Source organism: Hydra viridissima, unplaced genomic scaffold (genome assembly GCF_058129835.1).
Source record: "Hydra viridissima isolate aposymbiotic clone 2 unplaced genomic scaffold, HvirCarnegie_v1 scaffold_7, whole genome shotgun sequence".
NCBI lineage: Eukaryota > Metazoa > Cnidaria > Hydrozoa > Anthoathecata > Hydridae > Hydra > Hydra viridissima.
The window spans coordinates 18,239,880-18,264,973 of NW_028324306.1; the positions used below are offsets into that span (position 1 = coordinate 18,239,880).

The 25,094-nt window shown below is 29.7% G+C and overlaps 1 protein-coding gene across 2 annotated transcripts in view; it reads left to right on the plus strand.

The window, feature by feature from the left end:
- The window catches only part of LOC149886463 (uncharacterized), a 55,427-nt gene that overhangs the window by 21,730 nt on the left and 8,603 nt on the right, over positions 1 to 25,094 (plus strand). The window contains exons 4-9 of one of the 2 annotated variants that reach the window (XM_090092684.1): positions 3,366 to 3,393; positions 3,618 to 3,672; positions 5,384 to 5,535; positions 8,145 to 8,267; positions 8,631 to 8,678; positions 14,467 to 14,566. In XM_090092684.1, coding sequence (XP_089948810.1) covers positions 3,366 to 3,393; positions 3,618 to 3,672; positions 5,384 to 5,535; positions 8,145 to 8,267; positions 8,631 to 8,678; positions 14,467 to 14,566 — 506 coding nt within the window. Of the gene's footprint in view, positions 1 to 3,365; positions 3,394 to 3,617; positions 3,673 to 5,383; positions 5,536 to 8,144; positions 8,268 to 8,630; positions 8,679 to 14,466; positions 14,567 to 24,348; positions 24,785 to 25,094 lie in introns of those variants that run through there. The other variant, XM_090092685.1, reaches the window with a different exon arrangement.

Genomic DNA, 25,094 nt, shown 5'->3' on the forward strand with positions numbered 1-25,094 from the left:
TAGTTAATGGCCTACCAACTGTCCACAAATTGAAAACACCACTCCTCTAGTTAGCTTTTTCAGAATAGCATCAACTCAGTTCTCTCTTAACCACATCAGTTCATACCGTGCGCACACAAACCTAACACACGAATCCCATTATCAACAATCTGTTCACCTTCTTTGGTCTCCAAACCATTTTTTCATTGAAAGTTCATAAAACATTCTTTGAGCTCCTATAAAGTAAATTTTATTATTTTTAATGTTCTTTTTTTTTGTGCACATTTTATAAAAATACTTTTAGTTTTAGTTAGAATTAATATTACTTAAAGGGTAACATTTAATGGGTCAGTATTTTTAATGAGTCGGTATTTTTTTATTTTTAGTTTTCAGTATTTTATTGAGATGGTCAGTATTTTAACTAATTGGTCAGTATTATATATTAACTGTCAGTAAATTAACTAAGTTATCAGTTTTTAATTAAATGGTCAGTAATTTAACCAAGTGGTCAGTTATTCAATTAAATGATTTGTATTTGAAGTAAAATGATCTCTATTTTAAATTAAGTGATCTGTATTTTAGTTAAAATGATCTATATTTTAAATTAAACGATCTATATTTTAAACTAATATTTAATGATCTGTAACTTAAATAAAATGATCTGTAATTTAACTAAAGTGTTATGAACTTTGACCAAAGTAATTAGATAAAATTTACAAATAAGACTGTCATTTCTATCTGAGCACTGAACAAAGAAAGTTTAAAAAAATGGAAAACTTTATTCCAGAATACAAGTCCTCTAGTGAAGAAGAAATTGAGACAATAGAAGAGCAAGCATCATTAAAATCAAGGAAACAGAAACGAAAACGTGAATGGATAAGATGTGAAACATACCCGAGTAAAAAAGATGCAATTGCAGAAAAACAGCTTTTAGTCATCAGACAGCTAGGTTTCAGATAGTTAGGTCCCTTACAGTTAGGTCAGCAAACTTTTAGGCCAAAGAGCCATTTATTTCTACAAACATATAGATTCATTGCACATTTGGAGAGAGAAGAGAGGGAGAGGAGATGTGTTTTCCTCTCTTCCCTCTTTCCTCTCTCCTATAACTCTCTCTTTTTTCCTTTTCTTCTCTTTCTCTATCTTTCTTCCTCCACTTCTTTTTATTTACTTCTTCTCAAATATTTTTTCAGCGATAACAGCAGAAGATCAATGGAGTTATCATTATTCCAATTACACTAACGATGGGCAAAAATCATATTATAGATGTAAAGCCATTTAAAGACGCAAAGAGCAATTTGATGCTGTAGTTTATCTGTTATTTGATTCAGCAAGTGACAATGTAATCATTTACAGAACTGAAAATGGACATAAACATGACAGTAACAGTAAGTCCAAAGAAGCCATCCCAATTTTTTTAAAGACTGAAATCAACAAAATCTGTGACTTGCTTATGAAACCAAAAAGAATTTTAAGAACCCTTGTAGATAATGGCTACCAAATCCAAATAAAACAACATTAAACTATATAACTGCTTACAAAAAGAAAAAATATGGTAGTACATCAGTTTCTCTTGGTGAATTAGAACATGGTGCATAGACAATAATAATGTTCCTAACTGTGAGGATGAACCTTTCATAGTAAACTACAAAATAGTTTACTCTGATGGTTCAGATGTCGAAGAAGAAAATAATGATGTCCAAGACAATTCGAAATTTCGAACTTTTGTATCAACAAAAAGACTCTTATGTCAAGTTTCAGGAAAAGATAAATTACATGTTGATGCTACGTAGAAATTAAATTGGCAAGGGTTCCCGTGTTACTAGTTGGGACCACTGATATAGATTACCATTTTCATGTATTTGGAATGGCCATGTGTTCCAATGAAAAAACTTCAGAAATTCAAGTTTACATTTGAAAGCTTTTCTCATGGTTTGGCAAAAATCAACCAGGGAGGGTATAAACCTGAAATATTAATCTCAGATGGTGCTGATTCAATTAAAAATACATTTTCTAATGTTTTTGGCAAAAAGGATATGGTGATGTGTTGGATGCATATGCGTCAGAATGTTAATAAAAAGGCTGAGGCAATGGTGAACAAAAGCTATCAAGATGAACTTATTGAGGATGTAGACACATTACAAAAAAGTCAGAATAAAGAGATCTTTAAGAAAGCTTCAGATTTGTTCTTGGAAAAAATGGAAAACACTTGAACCAGAATTTTCTGGGTACTTTGAAGCAGAATGATTGAATTCTCATCAAACTTGGTATGAAGGCTTTAGACATTTCACACCAAGTAATAATAATGCTCTTGAATCATTTAATAGAGTGGTGAAAGATGAAGATACCTTAAAAGAAAGGCATACATTCTCAAGATTTAAAGAGGTTGCGTTAGAGATTGTTGCAAAATGGCCAAATGAATATTCAACGGACATGAAAAAATACAGCCAAGAACTAACAATTACTCTAAATTTGCGGACAAAAGGTTATCAGTGGGCCAAGACCAACAAATCAATTTCATCCAAACAAATAGGTGAATCAACTGAATATTAATTATCTGCAAATGATGAAATAAAAAATACTCAGACAGAAATAGATTTTATTAAAGAAATGAAATGGAAGGCTTTTGATTAATTTAAACAAAAAGCTTTTAAGGTCTTGACCATAACTATGATCAACAATGAAGAAAATTGGTCACATAATGTATGTAGTTGTCAAGATTTCTTTAAGAAATTCATGTGGAAACATATTTTTGGTTTTGCAATTCGAATGACGTATTGTAAACCCCCACTGGCAGCAAAAGATGTTCCTATTGGTGAAAAAAGAAAACGTGGGAGACCAAAAAAAGCTACTAAAGTATTACTAAGTGACTGATCACATTTTCATATTGCTAAATATTTAGGGATCAAATATTTTTCAAAAGTGTATAAATAAAGTTTTTAGTAACCAACTTCTGTTTTTACTGACCAATTTTAATTTTTATACTGACCAATTTTAATATTTATACTGACCAATTTTAATATTTATACAGACCAATTTTAATAATTATACTGACCAATTTTAATATTTATACTGACCAATTTTATTTTTATACTGTCCAATTTTAATTTCTATACTGACAAAACTAAAGTGAAATACTAACCATTTGTTTAAAATACTGACCCAAAATTATATATATACTGACCAAAAAATACTGAACATTTATTTAAAAAAATACTGACCGATTCATCACAAATACTGACCAAAAAATTTGTACTCTTACTTAAATAATGAAAACTCATACTGTTAATATTTTTTGCTGTTTTACAAAGTATGAGTACTTTTTTATTATCACTCTGTACCTTATTATTACTCTCTAAGTGAAATGAAGCAGGGTGGTTTTTTTTTAGGATTATGGAATCACTGAAGTGGATACTGGTAAAAGAATTTGAAAACAATGAAATTTTTTTCGTAGCTGTTGAAATTTTTTTTCTTTATATTTAAAGAAATTTACTGTTGTAATTAATAGTTTTTATTTCTAGTCTAAGTGTAGTAAAACTCATTCTTTTTAAATTAAATACAACTCTTTTAAATTCTAAAAATAAATTGTAAAAATAAATTATGAAAAATAAATTGTAAAACTAAATTGTTTTTGTTTTTAGGGAGAAAAGCAGGATTACTTGCATCAGCCATGTTTGCTGCCAGAGTATTCTGCAGGTAATTTTTTTTTTAGTTCTTTAAAACCTTTTGAAAATTTTAAGTTTTCACAAAATTAAAAGTAATAAGTTTAAAAAAATTTTTCAAAATAATGATTGCGATTTCCAAAAAAATGCAAAATATTTTTCTATTAAATAGATGCATTTTTATTTACCAATAAAGTTATGGTAATTATAACATTCATTTGAATTTTTTAACTTATAGTTTTTTGCAGTTATTCCATATTCAAATGCATTGCCTCCTGAAATACATGCACTGTTTAAAGTAGAGTTTGGTGCAGCCTATCTTACTTTGTAAAAATGACTTCTGAGTTTTATGATTAGATTATTATTATGGAAACTTTACGCGGACTTTGCTTTCCAACTCATTCGCCTAAATTAATTGATGTTCGGATGAATGTGTCTCAGAACTTGTTCAATCCAGTAATCTAAGTCTAAAGAATATAAATAGTAAAAAAGAAAATCCAATTTAATATAAGAAAAATTGTTGTAATTTATTCCTGTTTAACAGATTAACTGTTGAAATAGGCTTTGGTGTTGCAGTTAGTTTTCAAACCGTTTGTAGAAAAATCTTTGGATTTTCAGATACTTTTTAATCTAATTTCATAATAAATGGAATATTTTTAAAAGTTTGTTCAGTGAAGTCAAAAGGGCCATTATAAGAGTTTAGAAGACATTAGATTCTTTGAACTTTTTGCATTCATCTTTCATCCGTGCTCAATTTCTCTGGAATTTTATTATTATTCTAACAATGGTTTTTGAGTGTTTGAGAGCAACTTTATGAATTTTTGTCTTCCAACTACATTTTTTTTGATTTCAGTCTCATTTGTTTCTTAATTTCCTTGATGAAGCACTATTGTTTGAAGCTCTTCAATGTCATTTGACTACATAATAGCAGTATCCTTTTTTTCTACCATCTATACATACATAAAAAAATAAAATGAATGATACATAATGCAACTTTGTTATCTAAACAAACTTTAAGTAATAGGTTAGTTACCTAATTCCTTATTTGATTTACTTCTAATAGCAATCGTAAGTAATTGTTATAGCGAAGTGATAAACTTTACACAGGAATGTTGAATTCTTTGACCTGCTTGAGCAATCTTATTACCTTTGACTTTCTGAAGATTTACCTGAAACATCTTCTATTTACCTAAACTTTTTACAATTTATCTTCGTTAGGCACCATTATCAGCTGGAAATTGTCCCATGCCTCTTAGTTACTTTTCTTAACAACAAATATCCTGGGTACTCACCTATAATATGTGATTGCCCTCCAAACCACTGGTAGAAAAATTTGTTTAAATATATTTTTGAAATGAGAAATATTTGAGATAATAATCAAAAAAATAATTTCTCGGGATGTGTTGCAAGGTAAAAGAGAATGTTCCTAATCACGTGTGTCTGATTTAATTTTTAAAGATTTTAAGCATAATATTGCTGATAAAACGTACAGTAGCATGAAAAGTATTAGATTTGCCTTTAAACATTGTTGCTAACTAAATATTGTTGCTAATTTTATCTAATTGAAAAACTAAAAATGCCATCATGCATCAGCCAAAGAAACAAATCAAATTTAAAGGTGTTTCTAATATTTTTCTTACCACTATACATACATAAATATATTGGAATATAATCTGGACAAAATGTAAAGTAAATCAGAATATTTCATTGTTTGGATTTTTTTTTTATTTTTATTTTTTTTGTAGTTTTGCATGGGGGTTTATTAGCGATAAATGTGGAAGAAAGTTATCTCTTCTTGGGGCTGGAAGTTGTCTTGTAGTTACAACACTGATGTTTGCTTTTTCTTTCAACTACACATGGGCTGTCGTGACAAGATTTTTGCAGGGTTTGAGCATGGGTGATAAAATGTTATTATTTATTTCAGCAAATTTCCATTGCAAGGTTTTATATAAGTTTTAACTATATTTAAACTGAAATATTTTTTACTTCATTCAAATACTCTATGTGCTCTGTCATTCCATATATATTTTCCTTTAAAAAAACAAGTATATAAGTGTAAAAAAGAATAAGTAAAAATTAAATCTGGTGACAGTTTTAACTGAAAATAAGTAAATCTTTTTGTATCCTTATAGATACAAATATTAAATGTATGTTTCTTTAAGCAATTATAATTACTTTCAGTAATGCGAAAAGGAGAAAAGCGAGATTCTTTCAAAATAATATATATTCAAGTTTATTATTATTTTTTATATCATAATGATGATATGAAACTTTTGTAGAGCAGTAAGTACTATAATTTGTTTAAAGGAATATAGTAAAATAGGGCAGAATGAAATAGAGGGTAGAATGAAATAGTTATGACTACGCTTATTCTTTTGCTCTTAATTAATTATTGAATAAACTTTTTGCAAATGTTTTTTAATTTTGTTGTAGAGAGTTTTTTTCTGAATAAGATGATAATAAACTTTAATTTTAAAAGAAAAGTTTTTTTTTTATAATTTGTTAAGTCTTCGAAAGCGATATGATCCTTTTTTTCTTTTTTTAAAAAATGGACATAAAACTCTCGGAAAACAACTTTGATATCATCGAACTTAATAAGTATTCTGGTAAAACTTTTTAAGCTGGTCAAAGATCTTTTTTCAAAATTATATTTGCTAATCAGGGAAAAAAGTTATGAGATAAAAACGAAAACGGATACATGTGGGGTTGAATGAAATACGCGAATTGCTCACTAGTTAAATGCGGCTTTTATTAATTAAATCTCAAGTGACCAATCAATCTCTGTAAACTTTGTGGATAAATTTTAAATCGATTATTATTAAATCGATTCTAATATAAAATATGCCTCAAAACAAGTTGCTCTCAAAGAAAAAAGAAAAACCATACACCGAAGAGCAAGTTGCGCTTGCTCTGGCCAAAATACAAAGCAGTGAATTTCCATTTAACAAAACTGCTAAATCATTCAACATACCAGTAGCAACTCTTTACAGGCGTGTCCACGGCATAGTTGAAAGAATTTGGAGTAGTTCAAACACGAGATTGTCGCATCAACTTGAATCAATTTGGTAGATACGCTCATCAAATTATCCAATTGGGGCTTTGGAAGAATTTATAATGACATCATCACACTAGTTACCGACTATTTGCAACACCAAGGTCAATCTCATTTGTTTCCTAATGGTACATCAGGGAGAGATTGGTATAAGCTTTTCATAAACTGGTGGAGTCATAAGTTGAGCATTAGAGCCATAAGCAATAGTTAAAAAAAAATCCACTATACAGTTAGAAATTGCATCAATGATGCTGGTAATCGTCCTGCTCCAAAAAATCTAAAAAATGTCTCTAAAAAGATTGGTGCTTAAGTGGCCCAACAAAAGTTTCGCATTCAACTCGTTGACACAAAAAAATGAAAAAATGTAGACGCACCAAGGTTCGAAGAGGAGTGTCTCAATAAACCTGAAATACTCGAGAGATTGAAAGATGCTGAGAGCAAAAAAGCAGCAAAGCAAGCTAAAAAACAACGCAAGCTTAGCTTTAATGACGAGCAACAAATAAACCAAGCAACAACAGCGACTCCAACAACATTAATAGCTACAAACCAAATCAAGTGTAAAAAGTGCCGTAAAGTTTTAGGCGAAGCTTCAACAAGTCAAAATATAGACTGGTACCAGTGTGAAAATTCTAAATGCAAGGTTTGGCTTTGTCAAAAATGCATACCAAAGCGATATGTTAAAGGCGCTGAGTTTTATTGCACCAAAAAGTGCCGCAAAAGTGACAACTCAGCTCAGCCTCTAGTAACTCTCTACAACTCAACATCATCACAAGAATAAAGTTTTTTTTATTAGGTTGTTTTTTTAATTGTTTTTTTTGGTTGCTTTTTGTTTTTTTTTAATTAAGTGTTGTTTTAATTACATATAGATTTGCGTATTTCATTCTCCCCGAATGTGGGGTAGAATAAAATAACTTTTTTATTTCAATTAAATAAAGTTTCCTAAAAAACTAAAAACTTTTTTTACTTGATTTGTATATATTTAAATACAGCTCAAATTCCTCAACAACTTTAAAAAAAAAAAAAAAAATTAAAAACCTCTTTCTCTTAAGTAAAAATTAATTAAAATTCTTAACTATTTCATTTGACCCCATTTTACTCTATGTTAAATTTAATTTGAAGTTGAAGCTAAATTTTATCTTGTCATTAATTTCAATTCTTTATAAAGCATTAAGCGTTCGAATGGAAAGTAAGGAAAATACTAAAATCATCTTAAAATTGAAAAAAATTAAAACTAAAACTTAAATACAAAAAAAATTCCAATTATAATATCATGTTGTCTAACAAATAAATTTAAAACAAAGATTTGGTTCGATGAAGAGAAGTAATTCAAAAAAAAGTAATAATAAAAAGAGTCTTCTCTAAACAGAGCATCTAAAACTTTTTTTGTTTTTACATTCTCAGTTCAGTCGTTTTTATTATGCGCCTGCAATTCTAAATAGTGTTTTTCTTTTCAGGAATTACTGTGATTCTAATAGCTTTTATCTCTGATATTTCTGATGACACAAACCTTGCAACTTCTATTGCTTTAATATTCTCAGGATACAATATTGGGTTAATTATTGGTCCTAGTATGGCTGGTAAGAATGTTACCAGCATTTTTAAACCTTAAAACCTACAGATGTACCTACATGTTGTATTTACAGTATGTAAGAAACAACTTTCTACCTACAGGTTGTATAAACAGATGGTAAGAAACAAATTTATGATGATAAAAACAATTGAAGAATGTCCATTTCAATCTGTTGCAACTGTGATAGCTTTAAAACTAATATTTCTGATGCATAGATTGAATTCACTAGTTGTATTGTATAATCAGATTGCATACAATGCAATCTGAATATAAAATACTAGCAGTCAAATGCAATCTTTCTAAAAGTAGCATAATCTTTTAAGAGAAGTTAAAAAGTTTTTTGTAAAGTTGTTTTAAATTATTCTTTCAGGATTTCTAGCCTTCCCTGCTGAGCAATACCCAAAGGTTTTTAGTAAAGGTAAAAGTTCTTTTTATCTTTTGAAGATAAATTACTTATTAAGTTAGTTGAGTTAAAAATTAATAAGTTAATTGAGTTGAAAAGTTTTAACTGCATGTGTTTTTTGACATCTTTTTTTCTTAATTTTTTAAAGTACTTTACTATTTATAAATTATTTATGGCAGGGTGCAGAAAAAATGAAGCCAATTTTAATAAAAAAATTTAATCTTGAAAAAATTAATTATTGAACTGCTTTTTAATATTTAAATAACGGCCAAAGCATGCACATTTTAAATAGATCGACACATTTTAGCTGAGCTCAATTAGTGACAAATTGTCAACAAAAGTGGAAGCTTTGAGGAAAAAAATGTTGCACAAATATCTTGAAAATCTATAGTCTTCTGCAAGACTTATTGCAAAACAATAGAAAGCTACACGAAGTACAGTTGGTGATGCTCTAAGACAATATCACAAAACTCTATCAATAAAAAAAAAAAGCCTGGTTCTGGACGAAATAGTGGTTTTGTTGATAAATTATTAAAAAAGAATTAAGACTCTGATTTGAAAAGATTTGAAAAAAGTCTGGGACTGTCAGATTATGATTGAGCAAAAAAGTTCAAAATTAGTAAAAACAGGACGTGCAAGAATAAAATGTGGCTATAAAGCATATTGTGTCATTAAGAAACCGGTCAGAGAAACAAAGTGTTCAAGTGAAAAAATGTACAAGATTATTGAATAACAATATATGGCGTCTGCATAGTTATGGATGACAAAACCTACGTAAAATGTGATTTGAAGCAATTGCCCGGTTATTATCTTTACTCTGCAATTAATTGTGGAAGGGTTGCGCCAAAGTACAAGTATGTTTCAGTCAGTGTTTGGAAGAACGCATTCAAAAAGAAACGGGTTCCTGGAACGAAATCTTATTTAGAGAAACGAAGCTTGGAACTGATTCCTTTTAAAATAACGCAACGAGGAAAGAGAACGAATTCTTCTTATGGAGGAATGTGAACGAAAAGTAATACTTTCCTGAAAATTTATAACCTTGTTTTTTGATATAACTGTTTTTGACAGTTCAAAAACAAAAGGTTGTTACTTTTTATCGATTTTTTATTCCGTTGACTTAAGTTTATTATTTATAAAGTAATTTTATTAACGAACGTTGTTAACTAAAGTCATAAGTCTATGGAACTAAAATATTTATTATACTTAACACGATGTAATGTTTTCTTTTTCCCTTAAGTGAATGTTTCCTTCCAAGTTGGAATCATTTTTTGTGTTCAAAGGAATAAATGGCAATAATATGCATGCAAATTGTGTTTTGTGTGGCCCATTAGACCCTGTCGAAAATAACCGCAAAAATTGAGCGGCTATTTTCGACAGGGTCTAATGTGATGGTTGAAAAAAGACACAAATTGGGTGATTCTTTATTTGAAAAATTAGTTTTATTAAAAAAAAAATAAAGTTGGCGTTAAAAATTTTCTTTGTCCTCATACTTTTTACTTGTTTTCTAAATGTTTTTTTTTTTTCCAATAACATTTTTGTAATGCTCATATTTCGAGCTGAAATTTATATATCAATCTTATGTGTATAAAGTACATACAAAGGCAGACAAGACCGGCAGGACACCAGAATATTAAAAAACTCTTTCTAAAAGTGATGAGTAAATAGAACACGTTTAAAAAATACTCGCTTTCATTAAGAAACAATAAACTTGCTCTCATTTTATCATAAATGTGGAATGAGCAAAACCATTTATATGTAAAAAGAAATTTAAAAAAAGGAACAAAGTAGGAACGAGATAAAATTTTTGATGAACATAGAACGAGTTCCTTTTATAAGCGAGGAACGAGGAACTGCAACGAGTTTTTCTTTTACAAAAAGAACGGGGAGCGGAACGAGATCCTTTTAAAAAAGAAGATTCCAATCACTGGTTTCAGTAGATAAATTTAGTAAGAAGATGATGATATGGCATTATATTTGTAGTTGCGTACAATAGAGCAAAGGTTTTTTTAGCAAATTCAACAATAGAATGTAAATTATAAATCAAATAGTGTCTTCAGAAGCGTTTTCTGCCTTTGATTAAACAACATAGAGGTCCTAATATAATTTGGTCTGATTTAGTTTGTTCACCCTTCTCTACAACGACAATTGAGTGGTATAATAAATATGGCATTTTTTTCGTTCCCAAACACATGAACCAACCAAGTTGTTCACAATTTTGTCCATTCGAGAAATACACTGGGTCACATAATGGAAAAATATTTTAAAATAAAAAGGTAAAATTGCTCATTTTCTCACAGGAATGCATGATGATCGGAATAGAGTAGGAAGACAACTCCAAAAAGTTTTTCAAAAATTAATGGCGGGTGTTAAACTAAAAATTTGAGTATTTCTTCAAGAGCAAGAATAACTTAACATTTAAGTATCTATGTTTATCTTGAAATAATGTGCTATAATATACTGTAATATAATGTACTGTAAAGTAAAATAACTTTTGTCTTCATATTTAATTTTGCTATTAATAATGGCTGGATTTTTTCCGAACCATGCTTTAAAATCACTACATTTAAGTAGCAAACTCAACATACTTTTTTTTGGTATGAAAATGCTGAAAATGCATTAAAGTTATCCTTAAATATTTTCTTTCAAACTTTTTTAAATTATCTTGTCTAAGTAATTATAGGGAAGGTATTTTTGCCTAGTTAAAAATAATTGCAACATTCAGTTTTAGGCTGTAGAGTCTGAGTTATAGTTATGAGTTTAAGGAATAAACCCAAGTTTTATCCAGTAGTCTTTTTTCATTGCAACTATGACTTTTACTACCCAATAACTTGACAGATATTTCATTGAAGGCCTTGACAAAAACGCTTATGTATTACTGATGAACAGTGGTATAGAAAAGTTTTCAGCCAGTGACGTTTCTTATTCTTATTTTTTTAAAAAAAACAACTAATGATTTATTATAATCATGAGATGCTGGTATGAGGAAAGAAAAGAATACTGTAAAAGGAATATGTGTGTTTGTATTTGTGATTATATTTGATATTGTAATTATTACAATGACATATGCAAAAGTATCCGGCCTTTTTTGTACTCCAACAAATATTATTAGATCAAATATTATCAAGTTTTTTTAAAGACTTAAATTTTTATGTTAATATTTTGTAGCAATACCATTTGCAGTGATAACAGCTGCACAATGATGTGGTGTTGACTCGAGTAATAATTGCAACAAGGTGGAGTTTTATCCCATTCTTTCTTTACTTTAATAATATACTGTTACAGAAATAAGTATCCGAAAAAAACATTTTATTATGGAAAATAAACTTTGTCAGATTATTTCAGAAAAAAATAACTTTATAAATATTTTAAAAAATGATTATTTTAAACGAAAATTTTATTACGAATTCAATATGCAATAAAAAAAATTATCAATAATGATATTTAATTGATAAAAAATTAAGATACATTTAAACTGTGCAATTTTTTAGCATTAAATAAGTATCCGAACAAAATTTTAAAGATAAAGGCTTAATGGTTAACGCTTCTCCAAGTAATTGTTTTTTTGACTTTTTAATATCGAGTTGGACCGCCTTTAGCTTTTATGACTTCTGCAAGTCGATGGCATCGATTAAACTAATCACATGGCTGGATTCAACTAATTTCTTTGTCATTATCTTGTTGGAAGATAAAATGTTTTCCTAACCGGAGTTTTTTAATTGAAGCCAAAAGATTTTTATTGAGAATGTTAAACCTCAGAGTCCATAACTCAATAAACAAACTCCAGTTTTCCTGTTCCGTTCCAAACCAATTATTTCCATACCATAACAATGCCTCCACTAAATTTTACTGTGCCTCGAATACAACTGAGTGTGAATGCTTCACCTTTTTTTCTCCATACTTTTTGAGCTCCATCGGACTTCGCAAGATTAAGTTTCGACTCGTCAGTTCACAAAACTTTCCTCTGGAATGATACCGCCATAATTACATATTTTTTTAGCAAATGGAAGTCTTCGTTTTTGATGAATTTTTGAAAGGAATGGTTTCTTGCTTGGAACTCTTGCTTTGAATCCACTTTCTTTCAATCAATTTTGAATAATACATGAGCTCACTTGTAATCCAAAATCTTTCTCAAGGAGGCTTGACACTTGGTGCTGATAAAAGCGGTTTTTTTTGCACCATCTGGACAATTTGTTGATCAACTCTTAATGTTGTTTTACGCTTAGCTCCGAGTCTTGTCTGATTTTGCATATATCCAAACATATTATACTTTTTAATCAAATTGCTAATGGTTCCTAATGCCATTCCAGTCGTTTTATTTATCGACCTAAATGTTTTACTTTGATTGAACAAGTCAATAATCTAATTGCGCTGAGCTTGGGACCATTCCTTGATTTTAACTCCCATACTTGATGGTTTCAATGGTAAATCAAATGAATTTAAAAAAGTATCAGTCAATTATTAAAAATTACTCGTTGTAAAACAACAATATTTCTAAAACTATTGATTTAAAAATATTTTTTTAGTAATCAATTTCAAAACGTCGTGTACAAAACAACATGTTTGGATAATTATTTTTCGTTGAAGTTTTAACACTCATTCGGGAATCGTTAAATTTTTGTAACGCAAGTTAGTTACCGTTGATTATTTTTTTGCTACATAAAATTGTGATTAAATTTGCTTTTAGAATAATTACAAAAGTATTTATCAAAAACATATAATTTTCTGAAACAACCTGACAAAGTTTATTTTTCACAATAAAATGTTTTGTTTGGATGTTTATTTCTCTCACTGTTGCTTTGTTCAAATTTCTATACTTTCCAACTTGATGAGTGTTTCCCATCAGTGTTCTATTGGTATCAAGTCCAGTGATTGTGATTGTCAGTTTAAAGGTCTCACACTTAAAGCATAAAATCACTATTTTTACTACTTCGATGTGTATTTAGAGTCATTCTTCTGCTGAAATCCCCAACTATGAGGAATAGTTTCTTTAGTATATGATTTCAAGTTGTTTTCTGAAATATTCTTATAAATAGTGTTCATATTTCAGTTGACCTTCACCGATAGACCGACTCCTTATGCAGAGAAGGTTTTGCAAACTACTTTTCATTTTTGGATTTTGGTGCCAAATATTATTTTTTGTGCCATAGGATGTCATGCAAGTTGTTTATCTTCATTTCCAAAAAGATTAAATTTAAGTTTCTCTTTTTTCCAATCTTTGATTGTCTGACTAAGGTTATCTTTGGCAATTTTTTTTTTATATTTTATTTTGTTTCCTGTGTTTCTTACTGTTAGTATAATGTTTATAATTCATTAGTCTTTTTTTAAAAATAATTTAGAATGCAAAATGTTACTGACCAGAAACTTTTGTATTCCACTGTATGTGATGACAATGTCTGCTATCCTTTTTAAATTTTTAATTATTTTCATTTTTTCATTATCTTCATATATATTTTCATATTCTTCAAATATATTTTATACATATATTTTTTACGTTCTTCATATTCTTCGCACATTTTTACTTCATTTATTATTCATATCATTCATAAATTTATTTGCACTATGCAGTGTTTTAAGTCAAAGTATTTTAATATATTATTTAAAACAATGTATAATGCAATGTTATATTAGAATTAGAAAAATTAGAAAAAAGGTTTTTCGTATAAAAAAGTGTTTCCTATGATATGCATAAGTTTGAAAATTTTAATCAAAAGTGTTTTTAAATTTTATTTAGAATTGAAATTTATCTGTTTTTGTTTTTACTTTTGTTTTTGCTCCATCTCTATGAACTGTAATCTGATTTTAGGCTCATTCTTTGACCATTTCAAAATATTTATCCCTAACATAATTATTGTTGTTGGGATAACATTGACATTGTTTAGTGCTGTCTTTGTTCTTCCGAAGAGGTAAAAATTTACTTTGTATAATTTTTTTTTACCTGATTGTTTAGACTTTCATGTTCATTCATTAAAAAATCAAACAAACTAATAAAATAGCACAGTATTTTCACATTTTTAGTGAAGAAAAAGTGAATCACAATAGAAACTATTCTTCAGTTTTTTCTACTATGTATCCAACTATTTCAAAAGTTAAACCAAATAAAACATTTTCTTTTTCAATTTTAACACAATACTGAACAATATGTGCAACAATTCCCTATATAAAAAAAGTTCAGATAAATGCTTGTACTGCACCAAAAATGTTGTTGCCGGAATTTTTGTGTGTGTTTTACATTTTTCCTTAATTCCGAATTTGGATTTTTCAGAAAGATCGAATTTTTTAAAGTTTTGACTTAGAAAATAATGAATGTTGTTTTAAAAAAAAGTCCAAGCTTTTTTAAAGCACTTTGCCAGCCATATGACTGTTTTAAAAGTCAAATGCTGTTTTTAAAAAAAAGTCTTTTTTAAAAACAGCATTTTTTAAAACTTTTTTTAAAACTCTACTTCTCTAAAAGTACAACTTTTTAAAAGTGAAAATAAATTTACATTAGAGATTAAAATTAGAACATATTTTAGAAATTTAAACTAGTAGTTTAAATTAGAAAACTTAAACAAATATATTTTATTTGAAATTGAAATATGAAAAAACTAATCTCTTATAATTTCTGGTTGTCCAAATCGATGCCTTTTGATATATGATCAAATGCTTTTTAAATATGTTTTAATTAGAGAAATGCTGATTTTGTTTCTTGAAATTAAAAGTTAAAATAGAAGTGTCTCATCAAAAAGAATATTTTTTGTCATCTTTCTTAAAGTTTAAACCCAATGTGCAGCCTTCGGAAAAAAGGATCAATTTGGAACTGTACATATTTTTCTTATTTTTGTGTTTTTTGCTTTTTCATTTATTAATTTATATTAATATTCAAATCTATGCTTTTTTGAACAAATTTGTGTCTATTGATTTGCTACCTGCCTCAAACATTTATTGGTAGTGTGTATATGTAAGGGTGGCCCAAAAAAGCTTTTTGTCAATTTTTTTTATCATACTTTTTTAGAGCAGTTTGTTTTTGTGTTTCCTTTGACTTCAAAACAACACAGAAAAAAATTCATGAATATATAACTTCATTTAGTACTGCCTCATTTAAACTGAAATTTTAAATTATTTTAAATGAATTTTGAATGTGAGTATGTATATATAAATCACATAGGAAATGCTAGAAGGTTCTGGAAGGTTTTATTAACTCTTTAGAACCTTTTAGAAGCTTCCAGAAATACCTGGAAAACTTTAGAAGGTTCCAGGAACTTCTAGAAAAATCTAGAAGTTTTGATTTTCATATAAATAGCCAGCTTCACCAGTGCTTTTCAAAATAGTTACAAAAATCAAGTCTTATAAAATCAAGTGTTGTGGCTATGTAAATATCATTCATTTAGTTATGACTACTAGGTCGAAAACTGTTGTTCATTTAATTGGTGAACCATCTGAATATTTTTCTGAACGAGTTCTTCCAAACAGCGACAAATGTTTTGAGTGTATACTTTCATTTACTCAAAATTAATGAAGTCTTCAAGAAAGATGCTATTTCTGATGTCGTGCAAAGGCTGTTCATCATCTAGGTTAAAGCGTGTATCCCTACGGCTGAAAGGTGGGCTATCATTATAAAGTTGGAAGAATTTATTGACAAGTACCGAATGGTTGAGAAAAGTGCTTAAAGTGGAGGAGAGGTGCAACGTTCAAAGGAAGCTGACTTTGTTAGCTTAACATCATCGATCTTTGACATCACACTCATCAATGCTCACACTATGATCAGAATTGAAGAAAACAGGCTTTTCTTGCATGACCTTGCATTAACTGAACGCAAAATGGTAGGGGGAACTGAAGACAAAGCAATTGGAAATAAGGAATAGCAAGCTTCAAAACGGAAGAGTAGGTTGCTTGAAAGACTTGCACTGGAAAAGGGAAAAATGTTGCTAGCATTAGTGATTGTTCAAGCATTAGCGGTTGTTCAGAGAAGAAACATGACAACCAATTCACATCCAAAGTTCATAAGGGAGTTTACATCCTTTGTGTGACAAGAGTTGATGATAGAGAAGCAAAGAATATTGCTTTGTTAAGGAATAGCGTGCAAAGAACCAGAAAAATACATTGATCCAAAAAAGCAGCTGATATCAAAGGAAGCTTCCAAGTTGATGGTCCACTGGTAGTCCATTTTGATGGGATGTTACTTCCTGAAATAGATGGTAGTTTGGAGAAAGAAGACTGTGTCACTATCCTCATCTCTGGATTAGGTGTTAAGAAGCTCTTGGGTGTGCCAAAAGTTAAACAAGGAACAGGGAAACTTGTTTCAGTGGTTGCAAATATTTTAAAGGATTGGAGATGGGCAGAAAAGATCTCTGCCATGTCGCTCGACATAACTGCGGCAAACACAGGCCACATCAATTGAAGATGTGCTATTCTTGAAAAGAAATTGAATAAGAAGCTGCTTTGGTTAGTGTGGAGACATCATATACTTAAGGTGATATGTGCAGAAGTCTTCAAAAAGACATTTGGAGGTGGCACAACTGAATTGGATATGCTGCAATTAAATTTCTTTAAGATGTTTTGGCCAAAAATAAGACAAGATTTTAGTATGTTTTAGTAATTCAGAATGCCACACTTAGTGTAACTTTGTTATTTATTATGCTACAATGTTGGACTGGAGAAAAATCTCAAGCCAATAAAAGAAGAAGCCATCACATTTTGTTCAAATATCCTCCAAAATGAAAGGCAACATAAGATATATGCCACTTAAAGATTACCAAGGACTTCCGACTCTCAATCTTATCTTCTTGGGAGGAGTTCCCCCTCTTAGGCTGCGTTTTTGTGTTAATGCAGAATTTACTTTCTTTGCATCCTTGGTTTACATTAAAGCTTGGGTTCAGTGTACCTTTCCAGCAGACGCACCTCTAAATGATCTGGATTTTATCAAGCTTTTTATTTATTTTAAGGATGTTCCTCCCTCCATTTCTCAGACTGGATTGAAAACGATTGGCCAATATCTCTGATACCTTAGTGCAGAACTCATTCCTCTGGTTCTCTTTTCTCAAAGTATCTCTGTTGATGAGAAAAACAGCTTTGCTGCTTGCTTGAGGGAAATCATGGAGAATTCTTCTGGTGATCAGAAAGAAAAATGCTGAATCCGGAGCACATATGATCTTTCAACACTTCATAGTTTGACATTAAAGGATTTTTTGACCTCGTTATCGCTGCTGTTCTTTAAAGCTTTTCTGCTTCCCACAAATTTTCTCATTACTGATGCTTCAACCAGGCAACAAACTCTATTCTTTTAGAAGGCAACAGCAGTGGTCTTTTTCTTGAAAGTTGTCAATCATTGTGCCAAGCAGGGAATTGCACCGGCGTCATCATTCAACTCATCTCTCACCAAATCAGAGAAGGAAACTTTTAAAGTGTGTTTTTGTATGGCGTACTTAGAACTACTCTGCAGTACAGTCAGGTCAATGTGTCATGTAACTATTACTATTTTACTATTCAACTCCTCCTTTCTAATATAATTTTTTTTTGTATCTAAAAAAATAGCATTTTAAATCTTGAAAAATTTTTATTTAATGCAACTGCCAAATACCATAAAACAGGAGATTACAAGTGCACTGAGGGAGTATTTATAGGAGCCCAATTGGTGTGAAATTTGGTGCATGTTTTAAATCCCAGTGAAACAGAAAACTAAAATGCTAATCATAAAAAACCAACTTCATTTTTTTTTTCGTTATAAAACGAACCACCCGTATACAGTATTGTGAAAAATTTGAGAAACACCAAAACAACAAATCATAACTTATTTTCATTTTTAAATTTTTGTTTAACCGAATATATTTTTCTGGTAAAAAAAATAATAACAATAAACTTTAGAAAGTAGACAAATAAGATAAAAAATAGTAATAATGATAAAAAGTTTTAAACAAATAAAAAAAATGTATTTAAAGTTTTATAAGTAATTTTTATTAAAAAAATTATTGTGAAAAAGTTAAGAACCACGGAACAAAAAACGGTAACTTTTACATAATACCGCGTAATTCTGCCATGAATTTTTAAGCACTCATTAATACGGTTTGGCATTGAGTCTATTAAATTCTATAAAACATGTTTGGAAACATTTCTAAGTATTGCTGGTAAAATATTGCGCAATTCCTCAAGGCTCCTAGGCACTTTCTTGTCAATCTCTTTATCAAGCCAACTCCAAAGATTTTCAATGCAATTTAGATCTGGGCTATTTGGTGGCCAAGTTAGACGCTCAATATTTTTGCTTTCGAACCATTCAGAGACATTTTTAGCTCTGTGACATGATACATTGTTTTGCTGAAAAATGAACGAAATGCTTTGCTCAAGTGCATCAATTCACAGTAACAAGATGTTATTTAAAATATCGACTTAAGAAATTGTGCAGAACATGGAACGCAAGAATTTTAAATGCCACAAACGCCAACGATAATAGGAAGCCCGCAGCGGTTTTAGCTGCATCGGAAGTATCACCGTCCGGTGTATCTTTTTCAAAATCGCTTAGAAGCACTTTGTTGTTATATTGATTAGTGGAACAACATTCTGCACAGCTTTTCTACTCATTTTTTTTCAAAAAAGAAGAATTTTTTTTTTTTTGAAGTTAAATTTTTTAAAAATGTTAAAAAAAAGTTGTTTTTTTTTTTCAAAACTTTTATTGGTTTTTTGGTAAAGACTCTTATTGGTTTTTTGGTAAAGACTAATAGAATATTTAAACAAGAAAGAAAAAAAAGAAATTAAAAAAGACGTTTCCGCCGCATTTAGCACCAAAAAGTCTTTGTGCTTCTTAACTTTCTCACAAAAAAAATGTTAAAAAAAATTAACACAATATTTAATCCTTGGGTTTATAGGTTCTATTAACTAATTTTCAAAATAAATTTTTTTTTTCTTTTTTCTCATTTCTATTTAATGTTTAAAAAAAAAGACTATTTTATTATCTTAAGAATAAAAATTAGTTAAATTTATTTTTAAAAAATATTTTGTTTTTATTTCTCAAGAAATGAGGAATGAAGAATGAGCTTCTCGAGAAATTTTGAGAAATGTCAAAATCGTAATTTTTTTTAAATTTTGATATAGTTTATGTTCATAAAATGTATATGGACAAACATTGGATTAAAAAAACAGCAGAGTAACAAATATAAAAGTCAATTAATGTAAGAAAATAATGGTATAAAAATATGACGAAAAAAAGATATACTCTAATATATAAAAGTGTAACAAGTTTTTAATTGTTATTTATTAGTTATTTTATAAAAGATAAAAATACTAATACAAAAATGTGAAACGAAAACAGCAGTTTGACAAATTATATGCACATAAGTAATAATTTTTGTTTATTGTTTTGAAGTAATATTTTAAAAAACATAACCCATTCAATCACGTGTTTGATAATCTATTTCTTTTTTTTGTAACAAAATCATTAGCAGTCGAGAAACTTAATTCGTTTTGCGTTGAAGTTAGTTTTATTGTAGATAATGCATCTTTTAAATAGATAATGCATCTTTTAAATTTTCCAAATTTTGTGACTTTATTCCAATTATTTGGAATACGCTGCATTCTTTTTTAAATGTCTGATAAAGATTCTGGTTATCATTATCTTAATGTTAACGTGGCATAACATCTTTTGTTATATTAGTTATAGCTAAATTTAGTTATTCTTCAAATGATAGCTCAGTGTTGACATTGCTGCAAGTGGACGTTTCCTTAGTTAGATCTTATTCGGAATCGGATGACCCATACAATCTATCGAATATTTCTCTATGAGTTTTATAAATATCATTTATTGACGAAGATTTTAAAAAAGAAGAAGCATATTTTTCATCATATGTTGGGTTATGTAAGAATTTGTATAAAGATACAACACTACCATTTCTCCTTTTACTTATTTCTTCTTTGATATGGTTTAAGAATTCTCTACTTATTTGGTTCTGTCTACATTCTTTCTCTAATTTGTTGAATAAAAGTTTTAAGGCTCCTTCGGCCGTTTATAAAGTTGCATCTGCTCGACTTATAGCTTCTACAGATATTCGTGTTGGCTATAATACGGCTTGTAGAATTTCGACCATTTCTATGTAATTATCTCTCCACAAATGGTTTAAATTTAATTCACTTAATGCTATTTGCACACAGTTTTTGATTTTTAAGAACCGTTTCACCATTATTTAAATAGTATTCCAGCGTGTTTTACAGTCTAGTAGCAAAGCTTACTCTTTTTGTACTTGGTTATTAACATATTTTTGTTGAACGCCATTTTTCACTGGAGACTTTTTTAAACATATTTTTGTAGAACACCAATTTTCACTGGAAAATTTTTATTTTACAATTTTTCGTATTCCTACAATTCCTTTTTTAACTTGGGGTTTAAGTTGAAAGTTTTTACCACTTAACACATCTATTTCCAAATTAAAGTCATCTTCTGTACTTCCAATGCAAACATCATTGTCGCTATTATAGTCTCATTCCCGTCTACAGATTTATTTATTTCATTTTTCGGGTCAGCGTGAAATGTTTTAAAAACTGCTAGATGTATGGCATGATTGTAGCATACTTACTGCAAGGCAGGCGATAATCTACCAAATTTCTTCATAACCGCAGCACCACGCTCATAACAGCCACGATATCTTTTGTAAAGATAGACCAAACTCTTCTAATTTTTGCGACAGCATTTCCAAAGTTATTTATGATGTACAATTTTCTTCGATAAAAATCAAACCAATGTTAAATGAATTTTTTTCACCCATGAATCTACGATTTTTAACGCTTGTCCATTTGTCAATAGATACGCTGAACTTTCTTTCTTCGTCTTTTAGTCTCTTTATAATCTGTACTACCTCTTCTTTCTTGCAATGGTAATATTCCACCATTAACTGTCTCACCTCAGAAGGATTTTGATATAATCTGAATCCTCTGGCGGTCATTCATTGCCGTATAAATTCACTTTTAGTAATTTTATTGAACGATATTCCGTCCTCAGCAGAAATTAATTCAGCCAGGGTTGGTCGTTTTACAAATTTTAAAATAGTTTGATTAGTTAGAGTTTCAACATTATTCCGTTTATTTTGGTGAGACGTAGAACTTTCTGATACGCGAGTGTATTTGTGGACATTTTCAAGATGTCTCTGCATACTAATCGTTGCTGAACCTTTGCATAATAACTTTCTAGTACGTAATATGCAAAGTACTTTATCGTTGTTTATTTTAAAATATGACTTAACATCTTTGTAAGTCTTGCCCTTGTCGTTGTTGCCCATTTTTTCTAAAAAAAACTAGAATAAATAAATAAATAAAATAAATTATAGATAACTTTTTGTAAGATCCTTTGAAAGAATTAGAAAAATCATAAATCTCTTAAAAACGTTTATCGCTCTTTTCTTATATAAAATACAAAATATTGCAACAAACTATTACTTAAAAACTCTTGCTATCATAATATTAGTATTTGATGTAAAAAAAAAACAGAAAGAAAAAGAAAACCTTGCGCAGCATTTACCTTACGCACATGCAAAGAACATAGAACTATAATTCGAATTAGATTAACCGTTAAAGCAAATATTATTAAGTTAAATTTTTTTCTCGAGAATTTTTATTCATTTTCTCGAGAATTGAGAAATAAAAATAATGACCTTAGTAGACTGTAATGCAACATTTTAATAATGTTTCGCAGTCCCAACTTAACATTTACATCAAAATGACCCACCCTAATATATATATATATATATATATATATATATATATATATATATATATATATATATATATATATATATACATATATATATATATATATATATATATATTAGGGTGGGTCATTATGATGTAAATGTTAAGTTGGGACTGCGAAACATTATTAAAATGTTGCATTACAGTCTACTTATGAAAAAAACTCCTTTTGAAATAAAATTAAAGTGTGTCTTGGATCCGCAACTTTGGGAATTAAAGTTACTCTATAATCGTATAATGTAAATACATGTGGTTTAATGCTACATTCCATTACTCGACATCTTGTTACATCAAATTTAAAAATGCAAGCAGTTGTTAAAGGAGAAATAGTCAGAGTGTAGTAGGCAACACATAACAGCAATTTGTTTCAGTTATTTGCTATTTGTTATGGCTCAAGAAGTCAGATTTAGAGTCAGTTTTCGGTAATTCTGCTCGAGATTTGCGACACTGCAAAATCATTCCATGTCGTGATTTGTGCCCATAAAACTTTCATAGTTGTAGCTGAGATGTCTTTAATAGTACGCTCAACTGCCTGAGAATGGCATGGAATACCACTCAAGACATCAAAGTGAAACTGGAAATGTTCAAGATCATCATTAGAAACAGTTGATAAAAGCGGTGGTGGGGTTGCGATAGCAACAGACCAGTCGATCATTTTTATGAATGACGAAGCTTCCGGATTCAGCTTAATGCTTGATTTATCAAAGACACGTATCTTGCTACTTTGTGATGTAGCTCGTGCGTCAATTATTTTGTCACACGAAAACTGACGAATTGAAACATTTTCATCTGTAACTCCTCCAAGAAGAATGTTCTCAGGATGAGCAAAATAGCAGTTATTTTGCAACACTGGTTCAAGAATTTTCCACTCTTCTTTTCCTAGTTCATAGCACTGCTTCATATGATAAAAGAAGTTTCTTGCTCCGTCAAGACAGGAAGAATGAAGCTTTATGTTGAACCAACATTTACGATGAATCTTGTAATTCTTTGCAATGGTTTTGAAGGATTTTCTTTAGACATATACAAACGTAAAACACGATTGGCCTTTTTTAGCCACCTTGCATGGTTCAAATTTCCTGGCATAGCAGTCTGGAGGATAAATATTTGATCACAAGCAATGTATCCCTGCTGAACAGCTAAGCAAGCTTTTAGAAGGTATATCTGATCAGAGCTTAAATCTTTCTTGACATCAACACTTACATCCTCAACTTTACCAGGTATATGTTTAAAGTTCACAATATCTAAATCTTTTGGATCAAAATCTAGTGCAATGTCTATTTTACCTGTTGAAGTAGCTGGACCTGTTGAATGTCCACCATCCACAACGGAGAAATATTTTCTAAAAGGTAGTTCATTTGCATGTAAAAGCAGACCAACCATTGCAATGTTCTCCCAAGACCTTTTTCTAATTTTCTGATTATTCCATTGTGTTGACCTGTGGTATTCACAGAACCATCGCAAACAACTGCTGCTAAAGTGTCTGATGATTTGATGTTGTTGATGCTCAATAATATCTCTTGTGCAATATGAATAGCTTTACTACTTGTGGCATGACATGATTCACATATTTGTTTTGCGGAAATAACACTATCACATAATGTTCTTCTTTGAAATTTCGTCGGACACCACTTGCTTTTACGGAAGTGATATCCTGCTTCCCATCAAATCCAATCCAAAGTACATTTTAGACTTCAGCAGCATGCTTTTCAACTTCTTTTTTCCTCCACATATTTCTCTGACAACGAAGTTTTGCTGGATCAATAGCACTCTCTGGTGTTATAAGATCTAAATCTTTTAGTACTGCATTTGCTATTAGGCAAGCATCCCTGTTACTGATTTTACACCTATTCATGGCCTTACACAACTCAGGATATTGTTTAGTGTTGTAAGCTTTGATCTCTTTATCACTTGACATCTTATTATCACTTGATATCACTTCATAACTTGACATGACTTTATCATCTGACATCTCAATTGTCAAAAATTCTTCATCTGACTTTGACTGTTCATTATCACTGCAATATGTTTTATTTGGATCAATTTCTTTATCAAACATCATTTTCTTATCTGTAATTGGTAAATTGCATGTTTTACTTCCTCTTTTTTCTCTCTTCTGCAGCTTAATTGTTTTTTCTTTGCCTACTTTTCCTATTACCATCTTCCGTACCGTTTTTTGATCTATATAGAACTCCCATTCAAGTGTTGGAATTTTTTTTGGCAGTGGACATAAACAAGCTGACCTTTCTCGAACACCATTATTAAAAAACTTACACAGACAAATATCGAATAGTTGGTCTAACATGTGGAAACTTGATTTAAATGTTGCAGAGGACTTCTTGCGGTCAGAGTATTTACCAAGCTCATATACTTTGTTATTTAGTCTCTTTATGCGAATAACTAAGCTGCTGACTGCAATGGTATGAATACTTGCTTTGTTGTACCGTGCTTTAATTTCATTAGCTATGACTGTTGCTCTTTCAGTAGCACTTGAGCAATTGTTACTTTTTAGTAAATAGTGATATGCTTTCAAAACATCAGCATAAGTCGGCAGTTATTTGTTTGAAATGGTCTAGGTTGTCCAAGTATACCATATTCAGTTTCACTTCGTGTTTTAACAGTAGCTATTTTTATTTTCAATTTTAACTAATTAAACTAAAACAAAAAAACAAACAACGTAAGTATATATCTTATAATGAAGTGAAGGATCTTGTTAATCGGAAGTCAACA